Source organism: Diadema antillarum, unplaced genomic scaffold, assembly GCF_040938485.1.
Source record: "Diadema antillarum isolate AM-2024a unplaced genomic scaffold, OU_Dant_1.0 seq00001779_RagTag, whole genome shotgun sequence".
Lineage (NCBI taxonomy): Eukaryota > Metazoa > Echinodermata > Echinoidea > Diadematoida > Diadematidae > Diadema > Diadema antillarum.
The window spans coordinates 69,213-97,068 of NW_027272458.1; the positions used below are offsets into that span (position 1 = coordinate 69,213).

Consider the following 27,856-nt stretch of genomic DNA (forward strand, 5'->3'; position numbering starts at 1 on the left):
TAAAAACTGTGTGTCTAGCAATGCTTTAATACACTAAAGAATATTTTCCTGCACAGCACAAGAAAACGCGATATATTTGCTTGCATGCATTTCCGGGTTCGTCGAGAGGCAGTCCCGTTGGTGCTGTACTGTATCCATTCCATGTACACAGTTTATCGAACCAAAAATGAAAGAGCTATCCATTCCAACCAATGTGTACAGTACTGTACGTACGCGCCCGCTGCACCCGCCGTCGTACAGTGTAAACATATCGCTCTGCGCTGCCCATGCAGCCAATGCGCTCCCCGTGTACTGCATGCATGCGATGCGCCCGCACTGATACTGTACTGCTGCTTGATGTTGGTTCCGCTTTCTCGCGTGCAGTTATCCAGCCATGGTCATGGACAAACCCTTTTAAATGTCAGATGCACAACATCAAACCAAAATATCCCACTCAAATTTACAAGAATAAAATATCTGTACACATCTACTTCATCTTCAGCTTAGGAGTTTTTTAATTAAGACTTACCTCGTGTCGAAATTATTTCTCCAAAACTGGGCCGCATCCGCCTTTGTGATGCGGTAGGTGTCGCCCGCAAAGACACCATTCGGAAACAGAGCTTTCAACTCCGCTAAATTATGGCTAAAAATCAGGGATAAACGGTTGAGTTGTCTTCTACATGGCGAACTCTCATCGTACATCTTCTCCTTATTGTCTTTGAAAAGTTGTATCGTCTGCTTTGCCTTTTTGTTGATGTTGTCGACAAATATTCTGAAGTACTCATTTTCGACCAGCTCCGATAGTTTATCATCACCTTCATACTTCGACCAGATGAGGCGGAGGTGGTGATAAGTCTCGGGCAATATGTCCAAAATAAAAGGTGGGCTGTTCTTTAGTTTCATCCGGTCGTACTGACAAAGTCGCATGACCTTCTCCATGAGTTTCCATGTCCTTTCTAGAGTCCTTTTCTCCACTCTCATGGCCGGGCGAGGAGGAACCATCAGCCCTTCCATGGCCTCCTTCGCCCACTGCATGAAGCCTCTTTTACCCGCTGCCATCTCTGCTGTGCCTCTAAACTCCACGTACGGTCAGCAGGGCTCGGCACTCGCCAGCGATTCTACACCGGCAGGGTTTCACGCGCTTTCCAATCACCGTCCACAATCTTCGCGTGAAGAGAGACAGTCATTTCAACCAAACCCACTACCGAAAAGACTGACAAAATAGACTGCTCTTTCAACGGCTACGTCGGGCGTATTGCAAGGCACACGTAGGTTCTCACTGGTTGTTTGAGATTACGGTCAGTTCCTCGTGATGCCATTACATCCATAGAAATATTTCCTGAATAAACGATCACTCATACCCGTGTGTTGATCATTGCCTTTTGCACTGGTTTCTTCCCTATTAGATGCGCCCGTCAGTCCGTCCGTGAGGAGGATATGCATGCATACAGAACACACACGAAGTATCACACTGCATCAAACAGATTTGCGCTAGTTTGGCAGTACGCCCCCAGTGCTACACTTCCGGTATATGGCCGCAACGTCATCGGGTAAAATGGCAGCTTCGGAGGGCGAAGATACAAGCTGGTAAGACAGAAGGACGGGAATATTTTGATCCATATTCTACTTCTGAAGTATTTAACACCATGAATCAGTATTTCTGACTTGAATTTACTCACATGCTTTGTGTCAGATTCACTTGGCCTTTCGTTTGCTTGCCTTGGTCACCGAACGTATCGGTAATATTCATCGAAGCGTGTGGAACAAGTTGTGTGTTGAATGAATGGAAGGTGTTATGTGCATGCGAGATCGAGGTGAACGAGATATGAAGTAAATTATGCGATGCGACGGCAGCCTACAGATGGCTACAAAATATTTATTCGGCTTAGGCCTACTGTTTCCCGGTCGGCCATTATTAAAAGTGGTCGGCAAGGAAAATGGGATTTAATGGAGACTCTATTTACAACTGGACTTGCTGTTTATTCTGATATTTATAGGCGTGGTCAAGCCAATGAATGAGCAAGTACAATGTCAATGAATGACATGTCTTCATAATGTCAGATATGAATGACACATACGACCATAAACACACACACACTACTCCATGTCACGTCGTTGTAAGTGTCAACTCGGATTCTGAAGTGTGTGGGGTTAAGGAAGAAACAACCACCCAATATACACCTCCTACATCTCAGTTCAGAGAAATCTTAGTATTCACTTACTTTGCTCTGCCAATTCTTTCCCTTGCTCCTTCTGCCAGGGGTGGATCCAGGGACCAGGAATTCCGTAAAGAGGGCCTTCGCTTTAGGCTTTACAAATTAAAGGGGTGCGACCGGGCGGTGCACCCCTGCTTCGATCCGCCTCTGTTCTGTCACGATCTCTCCCACATGCATGTGCATACACACTCAATACACTCACATGATATGAAATTATGAGAAATGATGCAAAATGTTTATCTTGTTTATAGCAGGACGTAGTGAGATCCATTGAACTTCTCTTCCCATATTTCTTCCTATGTAGTATCTACTATGGTAGCCAATATCTTCTCTTATAATTAATCAATCTTGAGCGGATCCAGGAATTCCATAAAGGGGAGGCGCCTTGACAAAATTAAAGGGAGGCGCACGTGCCCCTTCCCCCTCCCCCCCCCCCCCCCCCCCCCCCCCCCCCCCCCCCATTTTTGCCTCCGGTATAAGGGAGGAGGTTAAGTGATCATAAGCGTTGGTTTGTCTGTTTGCAAAATAACTCAAAAAGTTGTTTTTGGATTAAATTGAAACTTGCCTAAAAGGTTGATATTGACACAAGGAGGGCTTCCTTCAATTTTGATAGTGATCCAGAAATTTTTATAGATTTTTGAGGGATTTTTCATCTTTTAGCATATAAGGTCAACTTGGGGTTAAAGCTGCGCATAGTGGAGGTTTACATACATGCACTAAAGCGCGCTGTGCTGGGGCAATGACATAAACAAAAGGCTTCTACTTTGGGAAATTGCATGCATGTAAGGATGGAAATGTGTTGCTAGCTTGGCGAAGGTCTGTGCTCTCTGAGTGCTTTTCTAGTTTTCTTTTTATTTCTTGTGTTTTTACAACAACAAAAAATATAGAGGGGACGCGCGCCTGGTGCGCCTCTCTCTGGATCCGCCACTGTACATGTATCTTGCAATCTGTCTATCTACACAGGTGTACATGTATATTATACAATGTACAATATAAAACAAAACAAAACAAAACAAAACAAAAAAACAACAAAAAGAAAACAAAACAAATGAAGCAAAGAATAGGCACCCTGTCGCAAAAACTGATGATTGCTCATAATCTTTTATTTACATTGTATGTGTTCATTACTTTTCAGTGTATCAGTTTACTGACATCTATTTCTCCTTTTCTCCCTCATTGTAACTCAAGGCACTCTGAGTTAGAGGAGGCACTAGTGGAAACCTGTGATTTTGGGACGCTCAGGAATATCTGCAAAGGACGCCAGATTCCCAATATCTACAGAGCATCTGCATGGAAGGTTTGTGCAACTCTTTTGTACACCCTTTGTAGTACAGCTAGATGCTGCAAGAGATAGATTAGGGGTATTTTCATTTTTTATTATTGTTTGTGTAGGAAATGTGGATAGAAGGAGAATGAAAAAAGAATAGTACAGTGCATTTGAAACTGAGATGTAATAGAGAAATTATTTTTTATGTGTATATTTTCTACTTCATACAATTGTAAACATTAATGCACCTGGTACCGTAATGTAAAAGTGGAAATTTCCGCGATGTTGAAATTTTCGCACATTTCGCGCAACCAGAAACTATTGCGAAAATGAAAGTGCGCAAATATTTTTGCTTGCTGTATGCTGCAGTAGCACATGTCTCGACTCTGCGAAATTAAAAACATATTATTATAATTATTGTGTGTATATACTTTGATATGTTTGATTACTTGCTTTTGTTAGTTGACTCTCACTTTCATTTTGTTGCCTCCTCTTGGTACACCTCATTAGGGCTCGCTGTTTGCTCGGGCCCCCCCCCCCCCCACTTTTCCCCTTGCCTTTGCTATTTCACTTTTTTCCTTTCTTCATCCCTCTATTCTCTATCTTGTTTGATGTTGCCTCCCTATTCATCCTTCAATGGTTGCCCAGTGGTCCTAAGGATCATCACTGACCCTCCTCTGCCTTTTATGTGTCCGCCCTCCTGCTTTAATCCCCTTCCCTTTATACCTGTTGGGCTCCTTGCCCATGACCTCCCACCCTCTCCTTTTGTTTTCTTTGTCCTGTCTCCCTTTCCTGTCCCTGACTGTTCTTGTTGTGTGAAGTCCTTATGTGTGATTGCTTTCCCTGCCTGTTTGTCATTTTGCCTCTGACGAAGATTCTGCTATGATCGAAAGCTCAGACCCCTTCTAAGCCCATTTTACTCCTTTGGCTCGCCACTATTGGATAAGCAGTTTTCTGCAGCTTTTATTGCTACAAATTAAAAACAAGTGAAACCAATCTTTCCCAGCCAAGAACAAAATATTAAATGTGCAAAAATGTCCACTTTTACACTGTTAGTTAAGGTATCACTGTTAGTGTATAAACTGTAACCATTAATTGCACTCGTACTTCTAGCCAGTACATTCATATAATTGTCAATCATTCCCCTTTCACACTTAGCAGATTTTACCAAGGTGCACCTGTGTGAACTCAGGAGATGATCATTTGGTATGAAAGGTCTAGCACGCAAAGTGCCGGGCGACTTTTCACAAATTTTACTCTCACTCAAATCATTCTGGTAAACTCTGAAGTGTCCCCTAGAACTCTCCTTGGTGTCACTGTATTGTGAAAGGCATCACAGGTAAACTCCTGTAAGAAAAGCAAGGGTCAGCATACTGACAACATTACTGACAGTATGACCCATGTGGGTCATGGGAGGGGGTAACCTCCTCTCAGGACATGCACCGCACATACTGATGAATGAGAACGCATCTCTCAACCTGGAAGCTAGACTACTCGACATGGTTGTGTTTCACGTTTCAATGGAAACAGAACCCGATTAATTCCTTGTTTTGGTATGTTATCCTTTGTGCTACAGCCTGGAACCCCTAATCTAATGAAGTTGCTGGTATTACCAATTTTACCATCTTAGAACCGGTACCTCGCACTTCTTTTTTTTTAAATGAGAGACCTGCTTAGTGCAGTAAAGGAAAATTTTAACCCTCAAATTCACCTTGTTTAAATAAATGGTATCTTCTTGTAAGCTTGTTTGTGTACTATGGCAGGGCTCCACACTAACTTTTATTTTTGGTGGCCCAAAGGCAAACATCCAACCTTTTTTGGTGGCCCGATCAGGCCACCAAATGCTTCATTTCTGACATTTTGGTGGCCCGACGTGCATTTTTGGTGGCCCCGGGTCACAGGGCCACCGTTGGTGTCGAGCCCTGACTATGGTATCGTCACACATCTTTGAATTTATTTTATTCTATTTTTTTCTTCACTACCCGTGCACTCCCCCGCCTCAGATCTGTCTCAATGTAGCTGGAAAGGCCAACGCCCTGACCTCATTTGACGGCATCTTTGACCTCCCAGAGCAAGAAACCCTCAGGAATGATTGCAGGGATTTTATCGGTGAGCAATCCAGTTAAAGACATTATTTAACATTTGCAGATGAAACAAAAACCCAGCTCTAGTACTTCAAAAGAGTTCTAAATTGTGAGTTACGGAGAAACAATTGATGTAAAAATTGTAATCATTATAATCAGTGTTACAAGTTTTATGAAATATGTGCAAAATGTGAACAGATATTATGATCAGATTGTTTCTAGACTAAACCGTGTACAGTTTAGTAAGAAAAGTAGTGATATCTCCTTATATTTTAGGCTTTATTGCAATTTTTTTATGGGAGGATGTTTTGTGATACAACTGACCTATATTATGTGGCAACTTGAACATTTTTTAAATCACTGCTCCCAATGGTAAACAATACCTAACCTTTAAGGTCGCATGATTATTTTACCCACCATTTTCCAATGAGGAAAATCACACACATTTTGTGAATAAAATGAAAGCTTGTTTATAAATGTGATGTTTCACAATGGAATACTATTTATTTTCACTCATTTTCTTGTTCTGTATACAAGAAGCGACATAGAGGTGGCATGGGGCCACCAGAAATAGATGTCGGCCCACCACTTTCTATCTATAAAAACTTTTATGTTATCATGGCCTGATTGGGCCACTGAGAACTTTTTGAGAGTGTGTATTGTAGTTATGTGGTTTTTCTCATACAGAAAAGGGAAGTATAACTTGCAGCTCAGTACTTGATAACTGCACACATTTCAGCTATGCTGCAACTGTGGGACTGGGGTTACAAGATCAACTAGTCAAGATCGCCACACACAAATTGTGAGTTGTATCACTACACTATGCAATGTGTTCTCCCCTCCCACCCACCCCCCCCCCCCCCACCCCCGCCTCTCTCTCATACCTACCTTCTCTCCCCCTCTCCCATGCTGCAGATAAACTAGACAATTCAGATGAGGAAAAACTGTCCCTAGTGAGCGACCTTGAGTCAGTCGTAACCTTCTACTGCAAGTCCAAAAGTTTGAAATACGTCTCGGGCAATGGCTGGCTGGACATCCTTGGCCCCCTGGTGGCGCTGCACATGGACAAGGCTCTCCTATACAATTGCTTCTATGCTCTCATGACAAAATATGTCCCAAGGTAAAGTGTCATAGACTGACTGAAATTTCTTTTTAAGAAGATCCGGTAATGTGGGGAGACAATGATGGCCTGAAGAAAAGCTCTTTGCATTTTCTGCCCTTTTGGGGACATTAAAAAATTACGACTGGCGCAGACCCGCTAGAATAGAATATGTGACTCTGCATCACAAAACCAACAAAAAGTCACCATACATGGATTTTTAGGTAAGGGCAGATTCTGAATGAGGAGATTCTAAGCTTTAAAATGATGTATAACTCATTTCAAATGGTCTCACCTAACCTACCTAAATACTGGAAAGAAAGCACACTCTCCGGAAAAGTGTGAACTGAGAAAAGAGGCTCTGACATATACAGGGTCTATTCAAGCACTTAATATTCACCAAGCCATGCTAGCTGTGTGATGAAAGGAACAAAACACAGGATGTAAACCACCTAAGCAACAACAGTGAAGGGATTATCAGATTAAGCTGAAATTGAGCATGTTGTGTTAACACATTCTATCCATGGTTAATGCCAACTTTCAAGCATATAGCACTAGCCTTTCTAAAGCTATTAGACTTGAAAGTGAAGAGTGTGCAAAGGATTTCAAAAAATGAAAAGGGCTCCTAATGCATACCTGATCATTCTATACTCTTCCCCCAAAAGGGGTTGTAGAAAACTGCTGGAAACGCACCTTCCCATTTATGTTATGATTCCAAACTAAAGAGTAATGCAGAAAAAGAATAGCTCTTTCAGAAAATATGAAAAAAACTCAAGATTGACTCGGTTGACCTGTTCCACCTTTATTGCATCCTCGTAAAATCAAGGGGTGCGGCTTTTGTTGGTTTTGTTATGCACAGTCACATATGTGCTGTGAAGCATACACTCATTGGTAACATTCAACTCTAGCTGAGATTATTCAGCTGTGTGTGTGCAGAGTATGAAGCTGTTCATTATTCGTTAAGGTGATTTCTGAATATATCCAGGCCGGGCCAACGTCTCACTGCATGGACTCCCGACATCACTGGGTCTTTCATTAAGAATATGTGTCACAATCTTACTTGCCATATTAAAGGGTGTGTACAGTTCTGCTTGAGGTGAGGATTAAGCTTTTAACGTTTTGGGAGATATTCAGAAACCACTCTATGAGCTGTCAAAGAGCATGCAATTCTAAGGGGTGTCAAAAGTTTATTTGATGAAAATCGGTTTTGAAATGGCTGAGATATCCAAAAACAATGTGAAACAAAGAGATCCTAATAGAAGGCGTGGCCTATCGCCTTTTATTATTATCACTTTCTTGGATATCTCAGCCATTTGAAAACCAATTTTCATCAAATAAACGCTGAATCCTTCTTAAAATCACATGCTCTTTCATATTTCATAGGAGGTGTCTCATTGTCTCACTTAGGAATGTTCAAAACATGAATCATCACCTCAACCAGTACTGTACAGTTCCTTTAAAAAAGTAAAAACGAAAGAAAGTTAGCAAAAAATTAAAATATTGCAAAATTTTACACTAACATTTCCACACCTCAAGGTGTTCCATGTTTGACATACACCACGATATGATTGATTGTCCTTCTAAGAGCTACAAGTATGCCATGTAAGCAGAAAGGAAACAGAAGAATACAACTGTATGCTAAAAAAAAACCCAAAACTTATCACGTACAAAACTTTAAGGCAGCAGCGAAAGCTGTGTAAAATTTTAGCTACGTATGCAAAAAGCAAAAAAGTAAGTTAATGTTCCTTTCCATGAGCTTCTAATTCAGCAGTGAAATGATTCCTTAAATCCAGTGCTTTGAGTAGGATACAAGACTGGGAAAATGTGAGTTCCATTGTAGTGATAGTGGTGATAGTTAAAGGGACTGTACAGTACTGGTTGAGGTAGGGATTCATGTTTTGAACATTCTTAAGTGAGATAATGAAAGGCCTCTTATGAAATATGAAAGGGCATGTAAATTTAAGAAGAATTCAACGTTTATTTGATGAAAATTGGTTTTCAAATGGCTGAGATATCCAAAAAACTGCTAATGATAAAAGGCGACATGCCACAACTTTATTAGGATCTCTTTGTTTCACCTTGTCTTTGGATATCTCAGCCATTTCAAAACCGATTTTCATCAAATAAACTTTCCATTCCCCTTAAAACTGCATTCCCCCTTACATCTCATAGAGTGGTTTCTGAATATCTTGCAAAATGTTAAAAGCTAAATCTACACCTCGACCAGAACTATACACACCCTTTCAAACAAAGATCCTGTTAAGAATAATGATTAAGGTAATGATGATAGTGATAATGACAATAGTAGTATAATAACACTGGTGATATGATGATAATCATAATAATAGTGACTACAGCTAAATTTTTTTTGTAAAAATAATGGAAACAATTAAATGTATTTGTCTATTATTGAACACCACATTTTGCTTGTGCTTTTTAATACCCAGTGAGTAATTCTGATTATGTATATCATTTTTGTATGTGTAATACACAATGAGCAGAAGACATGGTGAGTGTGGAGATCATCAAGAAAATATGACAGAGAAAATACTGTGGGTTTTTTTTTTTTCATTGTTTTCCTTCTTCCTTTCTTTTTTTTTTAATGACATTACAGAGAAATAAACGAGCTGAGTAGGACTTATCACTTGTTCAGACTACTGCTGATGTACCACGAGCCGGAGCTGTGTAACTTTCTGGAAACGCGGAAGATCTTTCCGGACTCCTACACCAAACAATGGGTGAGTTCAGGGGAATCCCATTGGGTCTCTTCCCATCAGTTTCTCAGTCGGATGGTTCTTGTATTAATTATTTCTTTCTGTCTGCTGTTTGAAGTAGGTTGAGTATCAGTTCTGATTTCAGTCATTGGTTTTTTTTTCTAAATGAGTGTCTGTTTTGCTTGATTATGTTTGCATTGTTGCATTTAAAGACACACAAGTCACAATTACAAAATTAAAGCTTAAACCAACTTTTTATATGCTGGCTAGCTTTTGGCCCCTTTGGATGTTCACAAGCTGAATATTTCTTGTCACACCTTTGCTGCCTGTCTAGTGATGTGTTAAGATCAATGGATTGCACGTTGTAGATAGGTGACAATGCATATCCAGAGTCCATATTCAGAGTCGGATTGGTCTTTCTAATTTGTATCACTTCTTTGACCTTCTGCAGCCAGTAATAGGATTCTTAGACAGTTGGTTGAAGCTCTTATTGAAATTCTTAACAAGTATGAAATGTACAATAAAAACCAGCCGTCATTATTATAATTGTGAACCTGCACCACAAAACAAACAATAAGTCGCCAAACATGGATTTTTAGTTAAGAGCATATTCTGAAAGAGCAGACTTCAATATTGGAAAGAAAGCACACACTCCAGAAAAGTGTGAACTGAGAAAAGAGGCTCTGAAGCACAGGGTCTATTCAAGCGTTTAATCTTCACCAAGCTGTGCTACCTGTGCAATGAATGAGACAAAAAACAGGATGAAAACCACCAGTTTAACCACAATGAAGAGATTATCAGATTAAGCTGAAATTGAGCATGTTCTATTAACACATTCTGTCCATGATAAATGCCAACTTTCAAAGCAGTGGCGTCATCCTTTCTAAAGTTATTAGAGTTAAAAGTGAAGAGTGTGTACAGGTTTTTTTTTTTTAAGATATGAAAGGGGGACTCTAAAGACACACCTTATCACACTATTCTTAAAGAAGTGTTCAAGATAAACTGCTAAAAAACACACTTTCCCGTTCATTTTATGATACCAAATTTTAGCATAATGTAGAAGAAGACTTGCTCTTTCAGAAAATATAAAAAAGTCAAGATTGAACAAATTGATCCTTTTCACCTATTTTCAGTCCTCACACAAAATCAGTGCGTGCAACTTTTTGTTCGTTTTGTGATGCACGGTCACAATTACTGTTATGATGATGATGATGATACTACTATGATGATGATTATTATCAACATTATTGCTATTGTTATTAATATTATTATTATCATTAACATTATTGTTATTATTATTATTATTATTATTATTATTATTATTATTGTTATTGTTATTGTTATTGTTATTATTATTATTATTATTATTAACATTATTAACATTATTGCTATTGTTATTAGTATTGTTATTATTATCATTATCATTATTATTATTATGATTATTATTACTACTACTACTATCTTCATCATTATCATCATCATCATCATCATCATTATCATTATTATCTTTTTTGTGTGTGTGATGTATCCTTCCTCAACTGATGAAAATTTCTGACATGCAAGTAATTTTCTCTCCCCCCGTGCCGCACCCAGTTCATCACAGTATTATTATAATTACTGTAATGATGATGATGATTATGATGATGATTATTGTTTTAATAATGATAATAATAATAATATTCATAATAATGATAATAATGATAATTATTATTATTATTATTATTATCATTATTATTATTATTATTATTATTATTATCATTATTGCTGTTGTTGTTATTATTATAATCATCATCATCATCATCATCATCGCCATCATCATTATCATCATCATTATCATTATTACTGTTATTTTATTTGTTGTGATATGAAAGTTTTCTGATATGCTAGTGATTTTCTCTCCCCCCGTGCCTTCCTCAGTTCATCACGGTGTTTGCAGGCAGCTGTGGCCTGGAGATTGTGCAGTCCATGTGGAGTCTCTACTTCCTGCAGGCTGATCCCTTCCTGCAGTTCTTCCTCGGCCTCGTCATCCTGGTCAATGCAAAGTGAGTTGGGGAGCAGCGAACAGGTTTTTCTCTATGCATGCAGAGGTATACATAAGAGCTGTGGTTTGTGGCAAACAGCAGGAAAAAGAAAAAAAGATAAATCTTCTATAACTACTTGTACACACACACTCTCTTTCTCTCTCATAAGAATAAAACCAATAATAGACCAACAAAACAGAAACCAAAAAAAAAAAAATGTAAATCATTTATGTAGCATGTCATTTTGGAGGCTGATGAATTACAAGTAAGACCAAAATAGAATTGACCTGTTGAGGATGGGTCCCAAGTATACTCGGGCAGGTGTCTGTGGGAAATTTGTGTTGTAGCAAAGTCAGCCCATCCGCATTACAGGGGTGAAAGAGGGGTGAGGCATTGGGTGTTTGGTCTAACATCATCTTGTCACTGGCACAAAACTGCTTCAGCTTAGTGGTAGTGTCGCTGCCTGGTAAGCAAGAGATGACAGGATGGTTCAAATCCCAGGCCTGGCCTTTCTTTTTCACCCGGTTTTCATGTTAATACAGATCAAGCATCCCATCTTCTTGATGGACAGTAGTGGTAAAACAAAAATCTTTTAACCCTAACTAGGCCTGATGGGCCTCCGAGGCCCCCCCCCTGACGTTTCGCGCAATGTATCGCTATCGCGAGAAGCTATCGCCGCGACGTTTCATGACTTTTTTCTTTCGAGTCTCCCACATCTTTTGACACCAAATTTGCGATGCCCGGGCGCGCGGTTCCAAAGTTGCGCATAAATATGCGCGTGCATGTCAGACCAAAAATTGCTCAAAAACGTGAATTCGTGTACAATGTCAATGCAAACTGTGTTTACAGGCAAATTTCATAAAAGCTTGATTATTTTGGGGTTTTATTGATTAAAATCAATTAATAAGATATTTTCTTGTTCGGAACAATGTCGCGGACAAATTTCGTCGAAAAAACAATGAAAAACATAAAGTCGAAAAAAACAAAGAAATACGTAAGAAATTCAAAAAACAATAAGATACTTGGGAGATTTTTTCTGATTGTGCCATTTTTTTCTCCTACATTTGCTAAGGACACTAAAAAGAATATTTACACAAAAAATGTGCCTGTTTTGAGCTTTATTTAGTGATTTATACCAAATTGTCTGATTTCATGCATCATCATGCATAAATTAGCATAATTTAGTGTATATGATAATTTTTGAAAAAATTAATTTCATGGTACTATAGATTACATCATAGGCAATGTGTATGCCAATTTTTGTCGTGATCGCGTGGTCGACGGCCGAGATCTGGAGCCTCCCAGGCCCCCCCGGCTCTATCATCTACCTAAATAGCCCGGCCTAGTTAGGGTTAAGCAGTAATGTTGATAGCATTTTAACTACAAGGTCTGTGTGTCATTTATACTCCATTCAGAAATAACTAGTAAGGTTGAGAAACGAGACAAACGTATCAAGGCAGATATTGAAACATAAGAACTGACATGTACAGTATGTCAAAAAAAAAATACTATCAGATTTTTGCACTGATAACACCCAATATGATTAAACTGTCCAAATGCTACTTCAGGGTTTTAAAGTATAACATCCTAGCTCTATTTTGCAGAAAACCCCATTTAGTCTGGTTAAGCGGTCACAGAGAAATGTGCATTGTTGTAAAGCATGTCATGAGTCTGATTCTTCCAATTTAGCACCTGAATGCTCTTGGAACTGCATATTAATGTGTGAACACAATGGACAAAACCTGGAGGGAAGGGATTCCTGACATGCTGTACAAAAATCCTAATTTCTCTTTGATCACTGAAGCAAATCGAATGGGGTTTTCTGTAAGATGTTGGGCAATGAGATATAGTTTCATACCTTGAATTTGTATTTAGATTGATTCACTATTTTTACAGTTACCATTGCGGAGGGTCCCATTGTAATTTCTTGGGGACATACAGTACAGGTTCCATCCTATCAGATAAGAAGTGATTATAGAGAGCAACTGCTATTGCTGATGAGTATGTAGTGAAAACTGGGTCATGGGTCTGTGTAACGAACGCCAAGAATCTACTGTATTCTCCATATATTTAGCAAGTTAAAATTTTTGCGAATCGGGACTTCCCGACGATTTCACAGGTGGTTGAATTCGCTATCGCGGAGTACAGTGCTGATGGGAGAAAGATATACGTGCATGTCACATTCATATTTGGATCAGAGTTGATATTTTTGCAGGTCTTTAGATTTGCGAATAGCACCTGACTCGCGAAAATAAAAACCTCATGAAATATTGGGTGTATACAGTAATGCGTTGGAGCAGCGTACAGCCGCAGTTTAGCTCCTCGGGGAGCACGAGAAGATCTGCTAACAAAGTAATGGGCTGTTGAGCCGGTGAGCAGATGTCGTGTATATGTTTGGATTTAGACAGACACTGGAATTGGATACAGTGCAATAGCAAGGACAGTGAATTGCATTAACTTGGGATAATGTATTGAATTGATCGATGAACAAAACTAAATGAAAGACTTTCCAGGAATGAATGTGTTTAGAGTTTCAAGTTTATACTTGTGCATGCGACAGCTACAAGTGTAGCAGTTTGCATAGAGTATTTAGGAAGTGGGGGAAATAAAAAGAGAAGAATGACAGTGCATGAAAGGGGCAATTTGTATTCTATCAATCATAATCAATGTGAAATATGTCCAAGGAGTGACATGAAATATCCAGACTCATTTTTCAAGTGCTCAAGATGCAATTTGTTTTCATTGACTTATCAAAACATTTTCAGTATGATATTTCCTTTTCATTTATGTTATAACCATGCCTTACTATCTCTAAATTCTGAAATCCATGCTGTCTTTATACCAAGTCTGTTATTTAGAAAAAGAGTATAAATTTCCTTCATATTCTTTTAAGATAATGGCTTTATTACACTTACAATTTGAACTGTCATGGAACTTGTCCTTCTTCTTCAATGTGCCCAGTTAACCAATGAAACTTAATAGAAAAATATATGTAAGTGAACGTTAAGTATTTCATTGGGTCATTTTCATGTTTACAGAATGCACATGCACACACACAACATGCTGATGCTCACGCACACGTTCCCTGAACATGTACACGAAAATCTGGTATCCATTCATCTTTTGCGATGCTATGTATCTCTGTTAATGATTGCAATCTTATGTGCTTGAGAAGCTGGCAGAGTTAGTAATCTGAAATTCTAGAAAATCAGGAGTGGAATACATTACACCTCATTACCAGTGTATTCATGGATCTACGGGGCATTTTCTCTTCAATTATTGATCAAATTTATGGCCAGCTTTCCTCTTTAAAGAACCAGTAAAAAGTACTAAATCCCCTGAAGACAATGCACTTAAAGGACAAGTTCACCTTCATAAACATAAGGATTGAGAGAATGTAGCAATATTAGTAGAACACATCATCGAAAGTTTGAGGAAAATCGGACAATTGGTTCAAAAGTTATGAATTTTTGAAGTTTTTGTGCAGTACCCGCTGGATGAGAAGACTACTGCAGTGTATGAATAACTTAGATGTCACATGCGTACAACAATATAAGGAAAATATAAAGAGAATTTCACAAAATTTCATCTTTTGAAAAAAGTACACATTCCCCTAACTCGTTACCGACAAATGTTATGGGCAATATTATTCCCCCTGCCTCTAGAAAGAGGCAAGTCAAGTACTGTTTTATTATGCGAAAAAAGTGAAAATATGTTGAATTTTCTTTTACATTTTCTTTATACTGTTGTACGCATATGACTCACAAGCCGTAGTAGTCTCCTCATCCAGCGGTTCCAACACAAAAATTTTAAAAATTCATAACTTTTGCATCGATTGTCCAATTTTCCTCAAACTTTCATTGATGTGTTCTACTAATATTGTTGCATTTTCTCAATGCTTATGTTTATGAAGGTGAACTTGTCCTTTAAGTACATTTTATCAATACTTAATATGTACTTTGCATACTAGTTGTTGCTATGTCGGCAAAACCATAGACAAGCGTATCTGGTTGTTAGGTAGAGTCTTTGCTATAAAGGTGTGCACAAAATTTGAATGTGGTAGTAATATTGATATAGTTGATTGAACTCCATTGTGTGTTTTGTTTGTTTGTTTGTTTGTTAACTTTCTTAATGTGTTTTGGGGTATGATTTTGTTTTTATCTTGTTTTGCTTTTCTTTACAGGGAACACATCATGGGAATGACTGAGGCAGGTCGAGAAGAGTTGGTCAAATGTCTGGCTGAGTTCCCCAGCCAGCTGGAGGAGGATGACGTGGAGGATTTCTTTGGCCTAGCGGAGTACTACGCATCCAAGACACCCCAGTCATTCCGACGGGTAGGTGATCTACACGATATTTTCGCAGCATGACATTTTCACGAATTGGAGCCAGCGGCCTTTTTTCTCCGCATGAAAATTTGCGAGTGGCCTCTAAACATTCAATGCATATACTGAATACGCCGTATATTTTGCAATATTATTATTTTCGTAAATTTCACGAGTCAGCCGCTATTCGTGAAATTAAAGACATGCGAAAATATAGACTGTGATCCCAATGTGAATGTGATGCGCAGGTATGCATTTCTCCGTTCAGTACAGTACTCCACGATTGCGAATTTAACCACTCGCGAAATCATCTGGAAGTCTCAATTTGCAAAAATTTAGACTCGCTAAATATATGGCATATACAGTAGTGTATTCAACAAGAACTATCGCATGCATTTTAATTTCGCGAATCTTGGCTCTCGTGAAATTAAAATGCACGCGAACATTCCTCGTTGTACAGTAGGTGATCTGCATTGCACGCCCCAGCAATGGGGGGGGGGGATGTGATCTCCCCCTACCATTCGTTTTCATTCCTTTTCATTTTCACCATCTCATTCCTATGGATGTATGAATTCAGTGTCAAAGATCAAAGGTCATGGCATTTTTTTGTCAACATGATTGATTTTCCTGAGGGGAAGGGGAAAATCAATTTGTATTTTACATGCAACAGTTTTGAAGTAATAAGTCAACGTGTAGAATATTCATTGATCCTGTTGGAAACTACAATTCAGAAATACTTGTACCAAAACAGCAGACATTCTTGAACGCTTGCAGCTGCCCTTCATGAGCAAGCAAAACTTACCCCCCCCCCAAAAAAAAAAAAAAAACAAACTGCTTTCTTAGAGCCAATTTGAATTTAGAATTATCCAGTAGTATGCTTCCCACCAAAGACACCCTATTTGGTGTGCTGCATTTGCTGACAACTACCCCCACACAACTAACAGTAAAATCTATAACATTAATTCCCCTCACCCCCCCCCCCCCCCCCCACCAATCACTACTAATTACTGCCAGGACAAACAATCAGTTGTCCTGTGAGGAATTGTCCATGCAATAGTTTCTGTTTCTAACATACAAAATGTGAACAGTAGATATGATCGAAACGTTTCCAGACTAAACCAAGCACAGTTATGGTTTATTGAGAAAAATAATGATATCTCCTTATACTTACGGCTTTATTGCTAAATCTTTATATGGTATGATGTTTTGTGATACAACTGACCTACAGAACATGCATGAAATGTGATATCTGGAACATTTTTTTAAATCACTGCTCTCAGTGGTAAACAGTTCCTTTAAGATCACCTTTTAGAATTCCATTGTAGACATCTCACTGCATTATGTGTTATGTTCCTGTGAAAAGGACATGGTTAGTTTTCCACTTCATTCTGCATTTTCCCCCCACAGGAGTACCAATCTCTCTTCGCTGGAACCTTTGCTGGGAATGCTGAGGGGGACGCAGCGCCCAGCTCTCTGTGTCTCCTCGTCAATCCGTCTGAGTTGCTCCAGGCTGTGACTCAAGGACCGGTGAGATCTGCCACCTCAATTAAGTTACCAATGATCAAATTAGAAAGTTTTTGTATAGATGCAAGGCTCAGCATTAGTGGTGGCCCAGGGCCACTAAAAATTGATCAGGCCACCATAAGATAGCCATATTTGAAATTTGGTGGCCCGATTAGGTAACTACATTGTATAAGATGTAAGGTGGATTGTTACGTTTGTTTTTATTTCGGGCCACGTCACTTCTTTTTCGGGCCTCCAAAATTTCAGATTTAAAGAGTTTAGTAGCCTGAATGGGCCTGTAGAGAAGAAGGTGTGGTGTCGAGCCCTGGTTTATGTGTGTATATTTCTTTGTGTATTTATTTGATTTTGTAATTGTTTTGATGTAGATTATAATTTGAATTTCACAAAGTGGTGAATTTCTTTGTTTCGTTATTTGTTTTTGTATGAGGGGAATCGGTTGTTTGTTTGTTTTTTTGCCTGATTTTGTACCCGCCTGCCGTATTTAAAAATTTACCCAAATTTCACTCAGTGTCATTTAGGAATTTCATGCAGTGCCAACTTAAGTGTCAAACTTTTACCTCACATTACCCAGGAATTTTGCTGGAGCATGCAGAAGTAACTCTTGAATTTGTGTCTTTTGCCTTTTCCTTTGTCCATCTGATCATCTCGCTGACTGCAGGGGGACGGCATCAGCTACTTTGTGGTTGACTGCCGCCCAGCCGACCAGTACAACAGGAGTCACCTTGCCACCGCTTTCCACCTGGACGCCAACTTGGTAAGTTTACGAGAAAGAGATCTGACGCTCTTCCAGCAAGCTGTAGAAGTTTACACAAAAATGCATCAGATCTTTCAGTACGCTGCACTCCCGTTATAAAAAAAGACGGTTATTACGAAATTCTCTTTACAGTGAAGGACAAATGCAGGTTCCTACCAATATACCTTTATATTCTTTATTGTTCGGCTGTAACAAAATTTGGATATGACAAAGAAAACTGCCAGTTCCAAGGACTTGGTTTAAATGGGAACTGCCTACATAGGCCACAAACGTTTGCATAGTCTTATGGATTTTCGATGAGCCCCATGTGAATATGCAATCAGCCCTATGTGAGTATGCAATGCGCCCAATGTGAATATGCAATGACCCCCATGTGAATAAAACCTTACTTCAGACTTTCCGCTGACTCACCTTTGACCTCTACTCCTTCCTGTGCACGCAGATGCTTCAGCAGCCAGCCGAGTTTGCCAGCGCCGTCAAGGCCCTGCTGGCGGCCCAGCAGCAGGCCCTCACAGCAGGCTCTCAGGCCGCCGGGGAACACCTGTGCTTCATGGGGACAGGGCGGGAGGAAGAGGACCAATACCTCCACATGGTCATCGCCAACTTCCTCCAGGTGAGGATGATAGAGGGCGCCAGAGCAGTTGTCACTGGTAGAGGGCACTGATCTCTATAGGAATTATTATGGATATGTCATCGGCCAATCACTTTGTAGCTGCCGCGCGGCCCTCTTATCCTGCACATTACCCATACACTTGTGTATGTAGCTCACAACATCGCATGATCTTAGTGACAGCCTCTGCTGGAAAATGTGTGCAACTCCGCATAAAGTGTGCCTGCTAAGATGGCAGTGCAGTGGCTTTACTTATTCGTACAGCATGAATGGGCGAATGAGATATCCAAATACCTCCTATTGAGATAAGTGGTGAGGGCAAACATCACTGGCAGGCAGGTTCTGATCTCGTATGTCGTTAGCCAAGATCCAGAAAGTTGAAAATGGCATGTGATAAACCAATGCCTTGAGTTGGCCCACATTCAGTTTCTCAGATGGGGAAAGATCTTCTCCATACTCGTGTTACTTTAGACAAATCAAAACGAAAACCAAATGATTTCAGTTGCCTCGTTTTTGCTTGAGTTGAGTAAGGTGGCCACCCATTCAGTTTCTCAAATAGTGAATAATCTTCTCCTGGCTCATATTACTGGATACAAATCAGTATGAAAAAGAAAAGATTACTATAATTGCCTTGTTTGTGCTTGCCATGTTCATACCAGAAATGATAGTGATAAAAAGTAGAATTACACAGTAAGAGTTGCCAAGTCTCGCTGATTCTTCAGGAGATTCCCTGAAAGCTTTGATATCTCTTCAAGTCTTGACAGGAGACTATGAAAGCCTCCCTGATAAATTTAGAAATGATTTTGGCCTCCCCAGATGTATGTATCAAGTCGTTTTGAAAATTGTCTCGATACACTGATGAACACGCAAGTCTCTCCCTGCAGCTTGCTTCATGAAAAATCCCTGATTGTGATGTGTGATTGTAAGCAGCCATTTGTGGTTGCTTGTCAGTGTACAGCGCCTTCTAGATAACACTTCTGTGATGTCCTTTAATTAGAGAAAATATCTCCATTTAAAGTTTCACTGTGTGATATGCAGTGACAAAAAATGACTACTTCTCACAGCAACGGCCAATCAGGGAGCAGGATTCTTGTGATGTCACAATGACATTTGTCATTGCAATAAAAGTTGCTTTCACAGCAACTTTGTTTATTAGATGGGGGCCAAGAACATTGGCTAAAAAGCCCCTAAAGAGTCACTCAATACTTCTCTCGTCGCATATTCTCATTTTACAATTAGTACCGTTATATGTGTGAAATTTATCATGTATGCGTTTTTCCAACTTTTGATCAAATTATAGAGAAAAATCCAATCAGTGAGCATGGCATCTGGAGGCTACTCGGGTGAGTTAACCAGTTTTCTCCCTCATTTTACTTCTTCTGTTCACTTGCACATTTTAAATTGTTAAGAGCTTCTCAAACATAGGTGTTGTTTTTTGTGTTTTTTTTCGTTTGTTCTCAATACAATTCTAAAGTAATCTTGGGAAGAGGAATCAATCAAGCGTTTTCCTTTGACAGAGTGCCCCCTGTCTTTGATTGCCAGTTAAGATATACTTGCAAGCTCTTAAGACCATATGTGACCATACACCTCAAAACCAACAAATAGTTGGCAGACATGGATTTTTAGTTAAGAGCAGATTCTAATAGAGCAGACTCTAAGCTTTAGCATGATGTATAACTCTATACAAATAGACATAACATTCTATTAACCCATCTATATAATGCGAAGAGAGTCCACACTTTGGAATCGAGTGTACTGAGAAAGGAGGCTCTGAAGTACAGGATCTATTCAAGCTCACCAAGCTGTGCTCTGTGCAGTGAATGGGACAAAACACAGGATGTGAAACTCCAGGGCAAGAACAATGAAGGGATTATCAGATTAAGCTGAAATTCAGCATGCTTTAATAAGCTTATTTTGTACATGAGTACTACAAATCCAACATTCAAAGCAGTAGCTCCTTTCTTTCAAAAGCTACTAGAGTTGAAAGTGAAGAGTGTGCAAAGGGTTTTTAAGAAATGAAAAGAAATCTCTCAGACATACTCTATCACTGCTTTCTACAACAACAAAAAAGTGTTCAAAAAAATGCTAAAAACACAAATTTCTCATTCACTCTGTGTTCTCAAACTTCAGAATGATATATCATAAGAATTATTGCTTTTTCCGAAAATATGAAACACTCAAGATTGACCCATCTCACCTATATTGAATTCTAACGTAAAATCAGGACATGCAACTTTTTGTTGGTTTTGTGATGCACTATCACACATGACCATGGAGGAGAATAGTTTTTGTATGCTATGGAATGTGGGGATTGAATAAAACGGTGCTCAGTGACAGCTAGTATGAACACTTTTTAGTCAGTTTGTATGTAAAGCAATGTATAGTTATGGAGGCAAAGCTGCTGTCCAGTATAAACTATATATTTACCATATTTAATATGTGTGCTTTTTTTCTTCAGCCTGAAAAAAAGGAAATCTAATATAAACTGAGAAGAATAATCTCTGTGAAATATCAATCAATATTCCACGGTTTTACCGTCCTTCTTCCCTTTTTTTTTTTAAACCGAAAATATGTTGTTGTTTTTTTGATTGCTTGTATTGTTTTATTCCATGCCTTCAAAGTATATTAACCCTACAAACTATATGTAAGCTTTGAGTTCTGATTGGAACAGAAAACTCCATAGCAATGTACATACATGTACTCTTCAAATTCCCTGGTACAGAAAGAGTTAAAGGGACTGTACAGCAATGGTTGAGGTGGGGATTCATGTTTTGAACATTCCTAAGTGAGATAATGAGAAACCTCTTATGAAATATGAAAGAACATGTAATTTCAAGAAGGATTCAACGTTTATTTGATGAAAATTGGTTTTCAAATGGCTGAGATATCCCAGAAAAGTGATAATAATAAAAGGCGATAGGCCACGCCTTTTATTAGGATCTCTTTGTTTCACCTTGTTTTTGGATATCTCAGCCATTTCAAAACCGATTTTCATCAAATAAACTTTTGATACCCCTTAGAATTGCATGCTCTCTGACATCTCATAGAGTAGTTTCTGAATATCACGCAAAACATTAAAAGCTAAATCCTCACCTCAACCAGAACTGTACACTCCCTTTAAAATAGTGAACTCCCATTATAACAAAGTCCTCGAGACCAGCAGGTTTCTTTCGTCATATCGAAATTTCGTTACAACCGAACAAATACACAATGAAAAACAAAAGGCCGGTAATGTTGCGGCCTGAATTTTAATTTCGGTATAACCGTGTTTGTTATAACGGGAGTGCACTGTAGTGAGTGTGCTTTAGGCCCTTTCTCGGGTCTGCAGTTGTTGGCAGCCCTGAAACAATTCCACATCCCATTTCCCTCTTTTACAGCATTGCTGAAGCTGGTCGAGAAGGAGTCGACGTCAGGAATGATTGACCCAGTCATACTCAAGTCAGTCATCATCTCACAGCCAGAGAGTGCAGGATCCGACGACAGCGGGGTAGGTCCTGTCTGATTTTCTCCCCCCCACGATTTGACAAAAGCTGGTAGCTAACTGTGGTATTCATGGAGACTTCTTTATTGGAATCTCTGTATGACAAATTGACTATTCTGTGTGATGTATATTGTAGTTGTTGAGGAGCTCTCCATTCAACTTGTACTCAGGAATTCACCAATTTAAATTTTTCTTGTGGGAAAATTTTTTTCTTCAGATTTTTTTCTTGGCATGTATGAAGAGCAATGTACTTTTGCATCTCCTCCTATAAGCAGAGAAGTTCTGTCTGTGCCCAAATATTTTAGAAAAATGAAAATTGGTGCATTTCTCTGTACAAACTGAATGGTTAACTGCCTTAGAACTACATTACTTAGATATGCCGATTTGTTTTACTATCTAGAATGTAAAAGCCCATAACTTTCTTTCTGTGTCTGATTTTTTTTTCCTTCCACCTTTTAAATGATCTACTCTGATTTGTCTATTATCATACAAAGCAACAGAATATCAAAAAATAATATCCCGTAAAAATTTTGCCCAACGTGAAGTTATTGAAAATGTCTTTTTAGATCATTCTGCTAATGATCCATTGTGCAGTTGTCAGAGCAAAGTGCAAAAACTTTACTGATACAAAGTTTTGGAAGTCTTCATGGCGTTTTACACTGAACATAATGAGTCTACATCTGTTCTCTGCCCACTTTTCCACGTTTCTCTTTCTGTTGTCCATCCGTTCGTCTTTTCTGTCTCCAATTTGCATGCCTTATCTTTCAATTGTCCTTCATTTTTTTTTTTCGCTCTCTTTCTTTCACTCCGCTCTCACCCACACACATATACAAACACTTTTCTGTAACTGTAATTGCTGTTGCACCAATTTCTTGTACATCCATACGTTGCATATTTCTGCTCCTTTTTCTGAATCTCCCATGCTTTCTTGTCCTCGTCACTTTGTTCGTCGTCAATTTCTGCTTTCCCCCCATGTCCTCCTTCTCTACCCCCTTTTCTCTTTCTCTCTGTTATTCATCTTTCTTCCCTTTCTCCCTTCCTTCTTTCCATCATTCTTCAACTTTACTTCCATCTAAGTTCCTTTTTCTCTGTGTAACCTTGTCATCTTGTATTTCCTCTTCAAATCCATCACTCTTCATGTCTATGTCATTGTTCATCCTCTCTTCCGATTCGACATTGCTTGGACCCCGCCTCCTCCTCTCTCCCTCCACCTCTCCGCCCCTCCCATCCTCTTCGTTCTTCTTCAACTTCCATCTAAATTCCTTTTTTTTTCCCAACATTCTCTGTATGACCTCACCATCTTTTATATGTTGGTCGTATCCATTGCTCTTTTGTATCTACTTCATTGTTCGTCCTCTCTTCCGATTCGACGTTGCTCGGACCCCTCCTCCTCCTCCTTCTCCTCCTCCTCCATCTCTCCGCCCCTCCCATTCTAGATTGGCGATTCTCCTCAGAAGCTGACGGAGAGGGGGGCGGCGGTCATGGGACGACTGACCACCATGTTCAAGTCCAAATCGGCCTCAGTCAAGGACAAGGTCATCGAGTTCATCAAAAATGAGGGTGCAAACGATGAGAAGTGAGTGAATTGTTGTCCCCGCCGAACGAGTTCGAGCAGGGGACTATGAAACGGGCTCCGTATGTGTGTGTGTCCGTGTGTGTGTCCGTCCGTGTGTCCGTCCGTGTGTCCGTGTGTGCGTCCGTGTGTGATCAAAATCTTCAATTTGCTACTTCTCTGTCATTTATAAGCCAATTTTAATTCTGTTTGCTTTATATGATAGCACTATGTGGGAGCTTTGAAACTTCTACACAGAATTTCAGTTGTGACCTTTGACCTTGACCTTCAACCTATATTGTACATTTTGATTCTGTTTGCTTTATGTGATGGCAATAGGTAAGGGCTTCAAAACTTCTTCACAGAATTTTGACCTTTGACTTCTTTGACCTTTGACCTTGATTTTTGACCTGTTTTGTACATTTTGCTACAAAATGCTACTCCTTCGCCATTTCTAACCCGATTTCGATTCCGTTTGCTTTATGTGATGGCACTAGGTGAGGGCTTCAAAACTTCTACACAGAATTTTGACCTTTGACCTTGATTTGTGACCTGTATTGTACATTTTGCTACAAAATGCTACTTCCGGCGGGGACATATATTACGCCCCGCGTAAATTCTACTTTTCCTTGTTTGTTTTCATTCTCTATCCGATAAGATGGCTGAATAGCCCAGATATATTCTTCTTTATGTCACATACTGTACAAGTGAATATTTCTACGCGAGGAATTTTTCACACTCGGCCTGGTAAGGTGAATTTTGCATGTTTTTAATTCCGGGAATCAGGACCATAGTATAAAGTTCTGTAAAAACTCAAACAATGGCATACTGTATATGTCATATTTTTTGCGAGTTTTTTTTATTTTCACGAATTTAACAATGCGCAAAAACTATTTACTCAGATCCTGAGCATGCACTCGTACATTTCTCCATACATTACTGTGCTCCCCAACTGCAAATTTAACCACTCGCTAAATTGTTGGGAAGTCCCGATTCAAAAAAAAAAAAATATATATGTATAATATATACACTCACAAATATATGCTGTATGCAATATATAAACATATTAGGGGAAAAAAAGTATGATTGGAGAACTTTCACATTGTATTATATTTTGTGTCTTGCAGGCATGTGAGTAGCCTTGATACAGGCAAGAGATACAGAAGTAACAACGTCCAGTCTGTCTTCAGCATCGGTGACGAGGATGACGACAATGGTGAGACAAACATGACATCCAAAAAAAAAAAAAGAATATGATAGAGAGATGCCAACCATTACTTTTTGTACTTCATGTCAAAATGGCCTCACATTCCCCACAAATTAACAGCCAAATCACCATTCAGTGGTTTTAGCTTGCTTTTCAAATTACTTTAGTGCCTACATGAATTCCAAAGGAAGGAAACCAGCTGACAAGCTATGTGTTCACAAATATCAAGCTTATGAATTTCATTTTCAGTGAGAAAACAAGCTTTGTATGTCTCATGCATGACCATGATGTGGTTGACAAAAATACATTGCAAAATTCTTTGGTAGAAAGTTTAGCAACTTAAGTGACAAGTCTGTATCATTTGTAAACATTGACACTTCTTTTGCATTATTTGGGTGCATTTACTATGTAAGGGATAGATACAATGGAGTCATGATTGGTGACTAAATTTGTCTTTTTTCCTTGTTCTACCAGAGAGTCTCGGCGGGGCAGGATCGTCGGATGAGGAGAGGAGAGAGCTCGTCAGCACCGACACGTGGATGAAGAAGCCTGAAGTCCTCAAAGCTTTTGACTGCCAGGAAGTCAAGGACAGTGGGCAGACATTCCCAGGGTGGGTGTTGGCTGTCATGGTGTTAGTGTTAGTGTTTGTGTTTGTGTTAGCTTTTACTGTGTAAATGTGTGTTATGATTAGTATGAATTTTAGAATAATTGATTGTGGTGTTTGTGCACTCAATCAGAAAAGTCAGTTCACAGTTTGCATAGATCTGTGGGATTAGTGATGGTGTTTAATTGTTGGTATTCAAGCATCATTGCTTATGAAAAGTGTTCATGTTTTTATATTGTAGAGAAAAAAAAAGTACTTATGAAGCACATTTGCTTGATGATGTGTAAGTGTATTGTAAGTTTTTACGAGTTCATTGCACATGGATCCAGATACGGTGTAAATGAAATATATATGGTGTATATACGGTGTATATAAAAGGTCTATGATACAGCAATTTTGTGCGGGGGATTTTTTCAGTGGCCACCATAAGCAGGTGGCCGCTATAGACAGGTGGCCGCTAACACAGGTTTGACTGTAATAACATGCACACAGTTCACAGAGATAGTGTAGTGTGCTCGTTGCAGTTCCAGGGCTGCCTGCACCCCCCCCCCCCTTTCCCGGAGTTGAGGGGTGGGGGGATCCATATGCAGACCTAAAGTTTCCAATGTTCTCAGGTAAGAGTGTGCAAGAATGCATGGAAGGTGAAATTGCGATACGCAGGTGAGCGCGTGACCCCCGGGTCTCTTGTTTTTTCTATGCTGTGACTGCAGAATTGAACGGTCTCCCTGATTTTAGAATTATGTTTCTTTACTGAAGTGCAAGTGCCAAACAAGTATTCCCATGTTTATTCTGTGGAACCTCCTTGGTTTTGATGTGGAAACGTGGGCAGCCCTGGGCTGAAGCGTATTTGTTGAATAGAGATGATGTAAGTGAACATTTTTAGGAGAGTTGGGGTCCTGAAAACTCCTTGATGTTTTGTCTTGTCCCCTTCCAGACACGTTCTCGTCACCCCGACACATCTGTACATCCTGCGAGAGGCGCCCAACAAGCGCGGCTTCTCGTACATCATGGCGCGCCGCTCTCTCGCGGACGTCGTGCGGATCACGTCGAAGAAGCGCTGCTCGGAGTTCATCACCTTCCGCTACGGGCGTGTCAACAGCGCCGGCGAGACCACCGTCTACGGCGTCGACCGCATCTACATCCCCGACGCAGCGGAGGCCACAAAGATGATCAAACAGCTCATTGTCAAGTGCATCGATGAAAAGGAACCGGAGAAGGAATCTTCAAAGGAGACAGGCAACGCTGACCAAACGGAAAGTGCCCAGGACACGAGGACAGATAGTAAGAGTGATAGTACGATGGAGAATACGGACAAGGGAACGGGGGAGGATTCGTCGAACGGCCCAGCGGACAAGGGAGAGAGCGAAGGAACGAATGATGGCCAAACAGAGGAGGTGCAAGCGGAGAGCTAATAGTAGCTCTGCGTGGACGCCTCGTTTAATGAGAGACGAGCGAAACATTGCGGATGGCTGGTGCTGCATAGGCCATCATCTCTGATTCTTGTGCAAAAAACTTTAAAATTCTGCCACGTAGTTCACAACTTCTTATGTAATGTTTTTGCGATCCATTATCATCACACTGCTTGTGCATGGAAAACTGCAAAAAAAAAAAAGGAAAAGAAAACCTGTGCAGTTGTACTGTTAGGATGGCACCAACAAGCAATTTCCAAGATGATGAAAGAAGAAACTTATCTCAGCATTTTTGTCATGGGTTTAATAGGCATCTGTCGTGAAATACAACTTTGGTGAGACTTCTAACCTTTTTTTTTTCAAACTTTTTTTTCTTTTCCACTGAAAGCCTGTATCTGATGCCGAGAATTTGTCACAATCATATTGTTATCAAAACCTTGACTGTTCTTGAACTGATATGGACCATTATTGCTGAAGCCTCGCAGACCCTGTTACTTTCTCATACAAAATTTCTGTGTGTGGAAATTGTAGTTGAATAGTGGGTGACAGGAAATGTATCAAGCAAAACTGTTACTGGATGAATTGTATTCATAAATCATTAATTCCTAACTCTGAGTTTATTTTATACAACACCTGTTTTGTGAAGGGAAAGTAGGAATTACACACTGGGAACTTGGAAGATCAAATTAATGAATGAATTCAAATACTAGTATATAATATATACATGCATGAATGTTGAAGATAAGGAATAGACTGAATAAATTAGTGAACAAAGGAATAGTGTGTATGGAGTACATGATTACATAAATAGATAAATTAATCAACAAATTAATTGCTTTGCTGTTTGATTAATGAAAGAAAGGGCCATACGCTTTTACTGTTCACACTTTTATGAAATTTTTCCAATTCTCGCTATGGCATACAACGACATGGGCATGATTTAATTTCCATAACAATGAGTCGACACTGCTGTGCTGTTGCACAGCCCCGAGCTCTGATGTGATCATACATGA

The 27,856-nt window shown here is 39.5% G+C and overlaps 2 protein-coding genes across 3 annotated transcripts in view; one reads left to right on the forward strand and one right to left on the reverse strand.

The window, feature by feature from the left end:
* Positions 1-1,653, reverse strand: part of LOC139712264 (E3 ubiquitin-protein ligase CBL-B-like) — a 66,458-nt gene extending 64,805 nt beyond the window's left edge. For both annotated transcript variants that reach the window (XM_071624104.1, XM_071624103.1), the window contains exon 1: positions 509-1,653. In XM_071624104.1, coding sequence (XP_071480205.1) covers positions 509-1,038 — 530 coding nt within the window. In that variant the 5' untranslated portion in view covers positions 1,039-1,653. The remainder of the gene's footprint in view (positions 1-508) is intronic.
* LOC139712265 (TBC1 domain family member 23-like) lies at positions 1,527-27,856 on the forward strand. The gene is made up of 16 exons (XM_071624105.1): positions 1,527-1,566; positions 3,384-3,492; positions 5,466-5,571; positions 6,462-6,666; positions 9,260-9,383; positions 11,277-11,401; positions 15,564-15,714; positions 17,110-17,229; positions 17,885-17,980; positions 18,423-18,593; positions 19,891-19,933; positions 21,968-22,077; positions 23,508-23,647; positions 24,751-24,839; positions 25,305-25,440; positions 26,369-27,856. The coding sequence occupies exons 1-16, from the start codon at positions 1,535-1,537 to the stop codon at positions 26,844-26,846; spliced, it is 2,235 nt and encodes a 744-aa protein (XP_071480206.1). The 5' UTR covers positions 1,527-1,534; the 3' UTR covers positions 26,847-27,856.